General features: G+C 37.4%; 1 protein-coding gene across 1 annotated transcript; it reads right to left on the bottom strand.

Moving 5' to 3' along the window:
- Positions 1–1,277: 1,277 nt before the first annotated feature.
- LOC149153854 (cytochrome P450 86B1-like) lies at positions 1,278–3,140 on the bottom strand. Its single transcript, XM_089439039.1, has one exon. It carries the CDS (start codon positions 3,136–3,138, stop codon positions 1,444–1,446), a length of 1,695 nt encoding a protein of 564 aa, XP_089295165.1. The 5' UTR covers positions 3,139–3,140; the 3' UTR covers positions 1,278–1,443.
- Positions 3,141–13,497: the final 10,357 nt, after the last annotated feature.

Below are 13,497 nucleotides of genomic sequence, written 5' to 3'. Positions count from 1 at the left end.
ATACACAAATTTGGTGTCTGGCTTAAATGGATAATAATAATAATGTATAATTTGTGGGTCTCATATAAAAAATTGGTGTCTGGCTTGGCCGTGACCTTAAAAGTGGATAATAATAATAATGTATAATTTGTAGGTCTCATACACAAATATGGTGTCTGGCTTGGGTGTGACCTTAAAAATGGATAATAATAATAATATATAATTTGTGGGTCTCATACACAAATTTGGTGTTTGGCTTGGCCGTGACCTTAAAAATGGATAATAATAATAATGTATAATTTGTATAATAGTAGTAAAATCGGTGCACAGAGGTGGGTCCCTTGTTCCACAAACAAGGGGATCTCATACACAAATTTGGAGTCAAATTGCTACACGGAGGTGGGTCCCTTGTCCCACAAACAAGGGGGTCTCATACACAAATTTGGAGTAGTAGTCAAATCCTTGGACAAGGTGGGTCTCATACAGAAATTTGGTGTCTGGCTTGGCCGTGATATTAAAAATGGATAATGATAATAATGTATAATTTGTATAATAGCAGTTAAATCGCTGGGAGGTGGGTCCCTTGTCCCACAAACAAGGGGGTCTCATACACAAATTTGGAGTCAAATGTTTCATACACAAATTTGGAGTCAAATTGCTGCACCGAGGTGGGTCCCTTGTCCCATAAACAAGGGGGTCTCATACACAAATTTGGGGTTTCATACACAAATTTGGTGTGTGGCTTGGTTGTGACCTTAAAAATGGATAATAATAATAATGTATAATTTGTATAATAACAGTCAAATAGGTGCGTGGAGGTGGGTCCCTTGTCCCACAAACAAGGGGGTCTCATACATAAATTTGGAGTCAAATCTTACGCGGAGGTGGGTCCCTTGTCCCACAAACAAGGGGTCTCATACACAAATTTGGAGTCAAATCGCTGCCTTGAGGTGGGTCCCTTGTCCCACAAACAAAAGAGTCTCATACACAAATTTGGTGTCTAGCTTAGCTGTGACTTTAAAAATGAATAATAATAATAATGTATAATTTGTATAATATTTTATAATTATATTAAATAAATATGTAAAAATAATCGTGAAATTGATATTTTTTTGTTAATTTGATTTATTCCATTTTACCTCATACTTTATCCGATTATCAATTAATTAATATTTAAAATTCTAATTTAACTAATATTTCAATTAACTAAAATCAAATAGAGAAACACGTACCAACCTATCAGTGTCATTGGTATCGTGTCTGAGAGAGAATCTTTATTAGGAAACACAGAAAAACAATAGAAAGAAGAGAGCCCATGGCTAACTGTATAATAGAAAAAAACATTACACAATTATTGCGGTCAATCGAATATAATAAGAATAATTTAAACCCTATTATACTTACCTTACCCTACCCTGTAAAACCCTAAAACTTTTATTCTTACCGAAAACCGTCCCTATGCATTTAGCCACCGCTGTTCGGTTCCCTAGGATGCAGGGTAACCAGCAAGCCATGCTTCATATACATTGTCAATGCCAGCTTGGGAACCACAGGATGCCCAGGAACGACCCTGACCCTGAAACGGGAGATGACAGAAGCCGCAACCCATTTCATCTGGACGTAGGCAAAATCTTTGCCGAGGCAAAGCCTGGGGCCGCCATTGAAAGCAGTGTACTTGTAAGCAGACTCGGTCATGAATCTCCCTTCTCTAGACAGCCATCGCTCGGGCCTGAACTCCCTGGCGTCCTTGCCCCAGATGCTCTCCATTCGTCCCATGGCGTATATCACATATAATATCTTGGTGCCCTTCTTCAAGCTAGTGCCGTCGGGGAACCGCTCGTCTGCGGACACTTCTTTGTGATCCACGGGCACGGAGGGGTAAAGCCGCAGAGCCTCAGACAACGCGGCCTGCAGATAATGCATCTGCTTCAGCTCTTCGACTGTGAAAATGACAGCAGATAATTCAATGTTTTCTTGATTTCTGGAGTTTGATAAAACGGTTCTGATTTCTGCCATGATTTTCTGCTCGACTTGGGGGTGCCTGTGCAGAAGCCAGAAGAACCAGGAGAGCGCCACGGAAGAAGTGTCGCGGCCTGCTAGAATGAAATTAATGCAGATGTCGCGTAAAAAACGGTGGGAATATGGATTCCCGTTGTCGTCCTTGAGCTGCATGAATATGGTCAACAGATCCGCACCGGGCTGATCGGTTGTCATGGTCTCTGCTAATTCCCTTTTTCTGGACTCTATGACATGGTCTGCAAAATCGTCTACTGCTCTCAGAGAATTGCTCAGCTTTTTCTCCATTCCGATGTTGAAATATCTCATGACTCTCCAGAGAGCCGTGGGAGTAACGAAGCGGTACACCGTCGCCTCCGTCGCCTCCTCGAATGCCTTGGCGAAGGGTATCTCCGGGAGGCCGAGTCTGAGACAACCGGGATCCACGCCGAAGGCAATCATGCACACATTATCGAATGTCAGTCGCAGCAACACGTCCTGCAGGTCTATGGGCGCGTCCGGCCGCGTCACGGCGTGGTCCAGAATAGGCAACAGCCGCGCGTGCACGAGCTCCTTCAGCGACCGTACCGTGTGGTTCCGGAACCCGAGGGAGTGAAACTCGATACTCGCGGGTTTTCGCTGCCGCTGCCAGAGCTCGTCGTCGGCGTTGAAGATCCCGTCGCCGAGCAAATCGCGCACCACGTCGCGAAAGTATGGTCCCTTCGGAAAGTTGCAGAAGCGCGTCTTGAGCATATATTCGACGTTGAGAGGGTCGCAGGTTATGACAGCCCGGAGACTGCTAAGCCACGGGCCCTTGAAAATGAACGTCCCGCCGCTGCGGATAACGGCATCCGAGAACCATTCATAGACATCATTGATATGAAAAAGCAGCGAGGGGAGCATGCCCACCACGGGCCACACTACCAGTCCCCCCTGCGCGCCCTTTCTCTGCGCAATACAGCGCACAATCAAGAAACCTGTCACGGCAATAACAACATCCAAGGCATCCAGCCCCGCGATTTTCTTGAGCAGCTGAAAAAAAACAGCGGGCACAAACAGGAGACCCTTATACGAGAACAAATTTCTGTCACCTCCCTCCTCCATGATATTGCTTTGAATTTTCTGATTATAACCGTGCCCAATGCTGTCAAAGATTGAATCCATGACCATAACTGGAAACTGCCTCTGGAACTGGAACTGATATATTTGGAAACAGCAAATTGGTCTAGTTTAATATAGAGCGCTCTCGGAGCTTCTGGCGTGAAAAACTGAGGATGTGTTGCCATGTTTGTGTGTTCAACTGGCTTTCCTTTTGATTTGTCATAGAATTTGGTGAACTAATCCCATTGCAAGAATTCATTGGACGGATGACGGATGTCTGGTTCGTTCGTAGTAGTTATTTGTTGCATTCGCAGGAACGAATACGATAAGGTTGAGTGGGCGACATTATTAAATTAAGATTACGTGTCATAATAGCTCAATGTTTTCATCGCAGGTAGCAAGGAATATTATAATAAATTTTAAGGGGGAGAGTCTAGGTTGTTGGCGCTCCCTACCAGAGATTGAGTAGCAGAGTAGCATTCCTCCTCCCTTTTGGACGACTAAAAGTGGACTGAATTTGGGTAAAAAAATGACAAGAAATTTTTCTGTGGATGATTAAAAGTGGATTGAATTTGGGTAAATTTTTTTTTAAGGAATTTTGTTTAAAAGTGGGTGGAATTTGGTTGTAGTAATAGCATTTGAATCATGTTTTTGATAGTGGAAATGAATTCAGCACCATCACAACTTTTGGGTTAGTCAAAATCTTGAAATTTGACAACGGTAACTTGGATTTACAAAAATCCCTACCAAATTTTATCGGAAATTTCAAAATATTACCGAAATTTTCATAAAAAAATTCTGATTAGATTAAATCCATTAAGTAGTTAAAAAAAAGCAGTGAGAGGAGTCCACCACGCTAGGAAAAAAGGCAGCGAATCCTAGTTGTTGGGTTGTTGCAAAATCGATGTTCCAGTGTTTTGTCCTAATATGTCCACTTGCACTTCCCACGGCCGTGCGGACATTCATTCTTCTTGGTTTTCACTCAACAGTAAACCACCACGTCCTCAAGTGTTATTTCATAATCTACAAGGATTAAGGAAATTAATTACGTCCTCAAGTGTTATTTCATAATCTACAAGGATTAAGGAAATTAATAAAATTAAGGTAACCGCTAGCATAGAGAAGTGCATTAATAAAATTAATGTAACCACGACTACAAGTTATTACATGTAAATGTTCAATTTTACAAATAAGTAAAATTAAATTGATTGCACGTTATAATTACATAAATTTAATGACAAAGAAAGAATAATGAACAATAGAAAATTCTAAATCAAATGACTTTAACATAATTTAAATGAAGTTGATTGATTGCACGCTATAACTAATTAAAATTAAGAAAGACTAATGTTTGTGAAATAGTAATAGAAGTTTCTCAACCAATAACTTTGCCATAATTTAGATTAAGTGGATTGATCGCACGTTATGATTAATTAAAATTAATAAAGAATAATATTTGAGTTAATAATGGGTAACATAATATTTTAAATAAAATTAATTTTATTATATAATATAATTAATTATTTATATTTTAATTTAAGTTTTTGTGTGATTTATATTTTAATGTATAAAATATTTTTCAGAAGAAATCACATTGAAGATTTTGTACCAACAAGTGTGGTGTGATTCATCTTCAGGATAAGATGAAGAAACCGATCTAAGAAATAGGTTACAACTGACGAATCCCTACAACTCTTAAGGAATGCAAGATCTGCGTTCATCTTAGAAACCTCTACACCTCTTAAAGAATGCAAGATCTGTCTTCATCTTAGAAACCTTAAAAAATATGAACTTTATGGAAGAATGCAAGATCTGCGTTCATCTTAGAAACCTCTACACCTCTTAAAGAATGCAAGATCTGTCTTCATCTTAGAAACCTTAAAAAATATGAACTTTATGGTAACGACCCTCCCGTTAAATATATTAATTAATTTATATATATAAAATATTTTATATATTATATATTATATTTAAAAATATTATTAAATAATAAATAAATGTTAAATTAAATTAAATTTAGTATTTATTTAATTAATATAATTATATCAAAATTAATATATAATATAATAGATAAACACAAATAGTATTGGTAATTTATTGAGTATAAAATGTTCTTGCTCATTTAGTAAGTAAAGAGAGTACCATAAGATATGAATAATATAATTGTACACTATAATTTAGTGATATATGATATATTTATGGGTTGTTTTAGTTATAAAAAAATTATATTTTAAATAAATTAAATTAATGATGATGATGGTTAACGTTTGCTGTGATCAAACATTGGTCTATCGGACCTAAAGAAACAAATTATTTATTTTGATTTAAGATTTTATTCCTATGCTCAAAAAGCTTGGAGAGAAGCCCCCTGAGCTCACTATAATTTTGACATTGTAAAAGGCTAGGAAGGTCAGTATTGGAACAAAGATTGTGAAACTGAGATCTAATGTGGTTGTACGCGGGGCACTCTAAGAGGAAGTGGTTTTCATCTTTGATGTTCCTATTCTCACATATATGGCATATTCTTTCCATCCATGGCGTTTTAGGAACTACCCAACGACTTGTTTCACTATGGAGCTCATGAGAATTCATTCTAATCTTTGCTATATTAATTTTCTTCTTTGAGCTAGTTAAAATAGAGATATACTTTTGATCTTCTAGGGTGGGGTTGATGACCTTCTTATAATAACTTAATTTTCTTTTAGCCACTAAATCTTTCTCACACCACATTTTTTCTTTGAACTTAGAAGTAACAATATCTTTAATGTTATTTATGTTTTGCAATGCATCATTCTCGTTGATCTCCCAATAGTTTAACCAGGACCTTATGTCTTTATGCCACCCCCGATTGAGCCTTAGGTGGTTTTGGCTGGAATTTAAAGCTAGCTTAGGAAGTCTGTGATCGTCTATATTATTGAGTTTGTGCTTGTACAACATAAACCTAATCATAGCTAGGCTCTCAATAGGGGAAAGACCTGCTTCCATAAGGAGAATAGATAGGGTGTATTACTTTTAATTTTCAGGTTATAAGTTATAAAACGCTTCTGGATTTGCTCAATATTTCTCCATGATTCTCTGGAGATGCTGCAACCCCAAACCTCACAGCCATATAAGATAACAGGAGTGACTAAAGTTTCAAAAAGGAACTTCTTTTTATCCCACATTACGAGGTTTGCTGTTTTACAATTATTTTCAAGACCAAAATAAGCTTTCCACCCCCCATTAATCCTTTTCTCAATGCTATGGTTCCAGTTGAGCTTGTGATGAATATCAATTCCTAGGTACTTGTAAGAATACACTTCCTCCAAGTTATTATTGTCATACATGAAATTAGCGTAAGTGTCCTTCTTGGATTTTATAATCATAACTTTTGTTTTGTCAGTGTTAACAGTCATACCCATGGTAGAGCAGAAATCCTTAAGAAGCCTGAGTTGCTTATCAAGATCAGATGGGCACCTTGCCAAAAGAACAATATCGTCAGCATAGAGAAGAAGGATGACGACTATCCCAGCTAAGATCGTGCCATCACATCCTGCTTCCTCTAAATAGCCTTCAAGCTTATCGATGTAAATGCCAAATAGGGTAGGGGAGAGGGGGCAACCTTGTTTAACTCCAATGTTACACTTAATATCTTTCGACCACCCCTCATTGCTCTTTAGCTTGGCAATTACATTCTCATATAACCTTATAGTGGCAGCTCTCAACTTGAGAGGAACCTTTAGCTCTTCTAATCTATTCCAAAGGTTGTATCTAGGAACCGTATCGAAAGCCTTTCTAAAGTCCACAAAGCAACAAAATAAATTGGATTTATCATTACGACATTCCTTCGCAATGATCCTAAGCGTAATGAGGTGGTCTATTGTTGAGTGATGCCTTCTGAAACCTGCCTAGCCTTTAGCTCGCTTACCTTCACTTTCAAGCCATATGCTTAACTTCTTTTCCAAAATACTACCATATAACTTGGCTAAGAGAGGGCTGATCATAATTGTCCGATAATTAGAGGGGTTATTTGTATCCCCACTTTTAAAAATAGGGATAATGAGGCTCTCAATCCAAGGTTTAGGGAACCCTTGCTTGACTGCTTGATTGAAAAGCTTGTGAATGTGGGGGATGAGGACAGGACCTCCAATTTTTAAGTTTTCCGCCTGGTAACCTTCAATGTCCTTAGCTTTCCCATTAGTAAGGCACTTAACCCCAAACTTAATATCTTCTACAGAGAAAACTTCTTTCGTTGTGAGCAGGTGATGCAGGAGCATCAAGGGCGTTTTTTTTATTTTGTAAATATGTTAAAAGGGGGTGTGATAATTTTTAATATTTTATTAATTAATTTGAATAAAATAGGAGAAGGTGAGGATTTTTGTAAATATCTTTTTATTTAATAAAAGGATATGAGGGAATTTAATTAGTTGAAGGGTTTTAGGGATAAAGATCTATCCTTTAGGGATGTTGAGAGATTTAGGGGTTGTTGAGGAATTGAAGAGATTTTTTAGGAGAGGTTGAGAGATTTCTGGTTCAGAATCATAATTGATTCATGAAACCATGTATTTGTATCAATTGTGTTTTCCTTATATAATTCGAGAGAGTGAGGATAGAGGTGGTAAGAGTGTGTGAAGTCAGTTTTTTTTAGAAGTTGAAGGGCCATCAAATGAAGATCTGGCCAAGGCGAGAGGAAGTTTGTAAGTAGTTTGCGTAATTAATGAAGAATTGATTTTGTGTTAATTTCCATTGTGTGATTATGAGACTGTTGTTTCTGAATTGTATGAGATTAAATAAGTCGAATTTTGTGAGAGATTGTGGGATCGATTTGAAATAATCGATGACTAACATGGTTAAAATTATGACATAAACTTTTGGAAAGTTGAACGCATTGAATTGGGTGACAATTTTGTGGGATTGATTGTAATCCAAAGTACTGAGTCTGCGGGGTTTGTAGGGCTCGGTTCTTTTGAATTTAATTGCTGTTAATACAAATCTATATGGAGAATTATTGTTGAGAAAACTCGATTTGATAAACAAATGTCAGATCGGTTGATTGATGAAGAAACATGTTCAGTTAACATTAATGGTTGAATATCCATTGATCTATTGAATCGATGTTTGTGTACAACAATCTAGAATTGAGGAATTCGATTTATGTTTGGAATGCCATGTAGCAAGAACCTGCATTGAACAGAGAAATTTGTCAGAGGGGTTCGATTCTAATATCGACTTGTTTTTTTTATCTGAATGTATTGTTCAGTGCTGTGTAAAGAACACCGAGACCGAGAAACCTGTGAAGCGCAGGAAGACGAGTTAAGAAATGACATCGATATTTGTTTGTTGCTATCAGCATAGAGGAATTGTAAGTTAAAGATGCAGGAACGGAGTATCAGTCGAATCCATAGGAGACTAATCGACAATTGTTGAAGACGCAGTTGAATTTGCGGAGTTTTGTAAAGAGGTTGCAAGCGGAATGTTCTAAACCGGATGCAGGTTTGAAAGGAATTGCGTGGGCTAGATTGTCCATCGTGGAGTTCAAAGTTATTGAGTGATTGGTTTGTGTACGAGATGTAGAGTCAAATACGTTCAAACGGAGCTCAACTAGACTTGGAAAGTTGACTTCATGAAGGCTGGAATTGTTTACTATAATTTTGATTGAGCTGTTGTGTTTAAAATCGTGTTTGAATTCAAATTGCAGGTTCAGGATCTGTAAATCTAAGTTCCTGATAGATGAAAAGTGGTCAAATGAAATTATTTTAAATCCAACGCAGAGTTGAAAGGATCGTGGGTCTTGGAATACATCAAAGAAATTGGAGCCTGGTGAAGAATTCGGAGCAGACAGAGTTATGATTGACTCTTGAGTGAAATCGATTTTGAACATCGATTTCTTATGTCTAAATATACTTCCTTAATGCCGGAAGATTTAAGATCAAATGCTGACATTTGAGATTATAGTTCCACAACAACTACAGAGGGTGAATTGGTAGTACAGAGAACCTGTGTTATTGGCGGATAAACAGGTATGAAATTGGCATTCAAATTGTTTGGATTTGAGCTTGGTAAAGAGCGCACATATAGATTGCAACTCTAAGTTTGAACAGTTTATTGAATTGCCAATGAATTTTATAAACATGAGAAATTGTAGTGCATTGAGTTAATTCCTCAATTCAAGAATTCATGTATAGATGGAACTCCATTATGATGATGGCATTGACTTATGGAACGCTGTGGTAATTGGGTGTGTAATGTTTCAGAATTTGGGGAATTGGGTTTAAGTTGATGGACTTGAATCTGTATGTAAAGGCTTATGGGGTTGATATATATGAACATTCATGTTTGAGTCAATGGGTTTATGGTTTGAAACATATGATTGAAATGTTTCCGCATTCAAATGATAACTTGTGAAATTGCCAGAAATTGAAAGATAAGCTTCTGCATGATAGCTGAAGATTGCCAGTGGGTGAAATGTCTTAAAATGGAGATTTTGATTAGCAATTTACTGAGATGTATTTTGTCATGTACAAATACATGGAGATCCTTGGTATTGCAGGCCCTACCTGCATCAAATTTTGGTATCAGAGCCAGAATGCTCTGCTGAAATGTTTATTTTCTGAATGAGGACAAGAAGATTTGTTGAACTGAAATGTATTTTTTTGATGAATGATGAAGATCCGATTTTAAATCTGATATGCAAACTACACAAATGCAGTGGACAGGATGGCAGAAACAAAAAGAGGACAAGATCATGCAAGATCTTAAGAGGTGAGTTGATTTTTATGATTTGAAATTTGTAAATGCAGTTTATGGTTGCAAAGAAGATGATGGCAGTGAACCTGGCATTCAGCTAAACGCTGAATAAGGAGGACAATTGCAGTGTCCTGAAGAAGAAGGTGAGTTGAAGAGATAGCCTAGAGAGAGAGCAGAGGAAAGTGCTCAAAAGGTTCTAGAGGCAGTGAACCAAGTACTTACCAAAAGACTGAGTGAGGAGAGCTTGGCGAGGTAAGTGACAGCAGAAGAGATTGCTGTCGTAGAGGCTAGTACAACTCATGGTGAGTGAGAAACTCATGGAGAAGATGATCATGGAGGATCAAAGAAGAGGTTCAGAGGAATGCCACAGTGATGAGATGACTGCAGAAGTCAGAGAAAGAGAGATTGCAGTAATGAAAGTGCAATTGCAGGTACTAGAGGAATGGCTGCAAGAGCAGGAAGATCAGAATAGAGGATGGATCTTTCCACTGAAGGGAAAGAAAGTGAAGTGGCAGAAGCTACAACAGAAAAGAGATCGACAGATAAACGTGCAGTTAATGGAAGAGCTGAAGAAGCTCGAGCAGATGATGGATGTACAGCTGAAGTGTACGCAACTCAGAGCAGCTGAGTTGGAAGAGGAGGTTTCCATTGATCAAATAGAGGAGGAGATCATTGATGATTTCTTGAATTACTGGGCAGATCCAGATTAGCTAGATAATGTGAACTCTTGTGTTTTTATAGCTGACAGTTGTGATGTGATTACAGGTTTTGTTGAAGAGGATGCGCAATCTTGTGAAACTGTCATAAGCATGGAAAAGAATCTCTCGGGAGATAAGTACTTTAAAGAAAAAAGCAGTGATGCTTTTGCTGTTACAATACAAGAGGAAGTTCATGTGAATGAAGAAGATGATCAGCTGGAAGAGCTGGTATATGAACCGAAAATTAAAGTTGTTGAGACTTGTAGTTTTCAAACTGACAAGTTTTGTATGAATGCAGGGACTGTAAGTGATGGTGATGTTATGCTTCAGCAATGTCACAGAGAAATTGCATTGCTAGAATATTTGTTGAAAAATTCGGAGTATGACAGGGAGATGGCAGAAGAAAGAGTTCAGTACAGTGAACGAGTGCAGAAAGATATCATGGAAGCAGATAATGTGAGAGAAAGACTGGTTGACAGTCTTGAGAATTCTTCAGAGAATTCTTTAGGTAAAGAGAATCAACATACTGATGTGCTGATAGTGGAGGAGAATTTAGAACAACATACTGAAGTGTTGGCAAAGGAGGACAAGGCACTGATGCCTTCTGATTTTTATTCTAACAAGTGTTTTGTGAATGCAGGTATTGTTGCAGAACATTTGACTCAATTGAGCAGTCAAATGAAGGAAGAAGAAGTTTTCTGTTCCAGAAGACAAGAGGGTATGGATGATCGGGTGGCAGTCAGAACAGAAACAAGCAAAGAAGCAAGATGTCAGCAAGTGACAGTACAGATAGAGAAAGTAAAAACCGAGCAAGCCGTCTTAGCTCAGCAGGCAACAAGAAATCAACAGCCAGGAGATTTATTAGACCAAGAGATTGAAAGTATCAGAAGACTGATGACGAAAGAATCCCGGAAGAGACCAACAGTAGCAAGACAAAAGAGAAGCAACAAAAGAAAGACTGTAGCAGACTTGGAAGGCAGAGCAAGTGGAGCATTACAACACAAAATATGGAAACCTGGAAGACAATAGCAGATAACAACAGCAGTAAAGCAATTGACAAGCACGGAAAGATTACAAAATAAAATTTGGGATCCAGGAGGAAATATCCAGACTTATGATCAGGTGGTCATGAATTTTCTTACATGGGGAGTTTGATGCAGGAGCATCAAGGGCGTTTTTTTATTTTGTAAATATGTTAAAAGGGGGTGTGATAATTTTTAATATTTTATTAATTAATTTGAATAAAATAGGAGAAGGTGAGGATTTTTGTAAATATCTTTTTATTTAATAAAAGGATATGAGGGAATTTAATTAGTTGAAGGGTTTTAGGGATAAAGATCTATCCTTTAGGGATGTTGAGAGATTTAGGGGTTGTTGAGGAATTGAAGAGATTTTTTAGGAGAGGTTGAGAGATTTCTGGTTTAGAATCAGAATTGATTCATGAAACCATGTATTTGTATCAATTAGGTTTTCCTTATATAATTCGAGAGAGTGAGGATAGAGGTGGTAAGAGTGTGTGAAGTCAGTTTTTTTTTAAAGTTGAAGGGCCATCAAATGAAGATCTGGCCAAGGCGAGAGGAAGTTTGTAAGTAGTTTGCATAATTAATGAAGAATTGATTTTGTGTTAATTTTCATTGTGTGATTATGAGACTGTTGTTTCTGAATTGTATGAGATTAAATAAGTTGAATTTTGTGAGAGATTGTGGGATCGATCTGAAATAATCGATGACTGACATGGTTAAAATTATGACATAAACTTGTGGAAAGTTGAACGCATTGAATTGGGTGACAATTTTGTGGGATTGATTGTAATCCAAAGTACTGATTCTGCGGGGTTTGTAGGGCTCGGTTCTTTTGAATTTAATTGCTGTTAATACAAATCTATATGGAGAATTATTGTTGAGAAAACTCGATTTGATAAACAAATGTCAGATCGGTTGATTGATGAAGAAACATGTTCAGTTAACATTAATGGTTGAATATCCATCGATCTATTGAATCGATGTTTGTGTACAACAATCCAGAATTGAGGAATTCGATTTATGTTTGGAATGCCATGTAGCAAGAACCTGCATTGAATAGAGAAATTTGTCAGAGGGGTTCGATTCTAATATCGACTTGTTTTTTTTTTTTATCTGAATGTATTGTTCAGTGCTGTGTAAAGAACACTGAGACTGAGAAACCTATGAAGCGCAGGAAGATGAGTTAAGAAATGACATCGATATTTATTTGTTGCTATCAGCGTAGAGGAATTGTAAGTTAAAGATGCAGGAACGAAGTATCAGTCGAATCCATAGGAGACTGATCGACAATTGTTGAAGACGCAGTTGAATTTGCGGAGTATTTGTAAAGAGGTTGTAAGCGGAATGTTCTAAACCGGATGCAGGTTTGAAAGGAATTGCGTGGGCAAGATTGTCCATCGTGGAGCTCAAAGTTATTGAGTGATCGGTTTGTGTACGAGATGTAGAGTCAAATACGTTCAAACAGAGCTCAACTAGACTTGGAAAGTCGACTTCATGAAGGCTGGAATTGTTTACTATAATTTTGATTGAGCCGTTGTGTTTAAAATCGTGTTTGAATTCAAATTGCAGGTTCAGGATCTGTAAATCTAAGTTCCTGATAGATGAAAAGTGGTCAAATGAAATTATTTTAAATCCAACGCAGAGTTGAAAGGACTGTGGGTCTTGGAATACATCAAAGAAATTGGAGCCTGGTGAAGAATTCAGAGCAGACAAAGTTATGATTGACTCTTGAGTGAAATCGATTTTGAACATCGATTTCTTATGTCTAAATATACTGCCTTAACGCCAGAAGATTTAAGATCAAATGCTGACATTTGAGATTATAGTTCCACAAAAACTATAGAGGGTGAATTGGTAGTACAGAGAACCTGTGTTATTGGCGGATAAACAGGTATGAAATTGGCATTCAAATTGTTTGGATTTGAGCTTGGTAAAGAGCGCACATATAGATTGCAACTCTAAGTTTGAACAGTTTA

Source organism: Pinus tabuliformis, chromosome 9 (genome assembly GCF_031772625.1).
Source record: "Pinus tabuliformis cultivar Carrire ecotype Pingquan chromosome 9, CPIR1, whole genome shotgun sequence".
NCBI lineage: Eukaryota > Viridiplantae > Streptophyta > Pinopsida > Pinales > Pinaceae > Pinus > Pinus tabuliformis.
Note: the sequence above shows the minus strand (reverse complement) of the source record. Positions and strands in the feature narration are given on the sequence as shown.

What these genes read in the sequence shown, in the direction of transcription:
- LOC149153854 (XM_089439039.1), bottom strand. Translation starts at nt 3,138, where the DNA reads ATGGATTCAATCTTTGACAGCATTGGGCACGGTTATAATCAGAAAATT.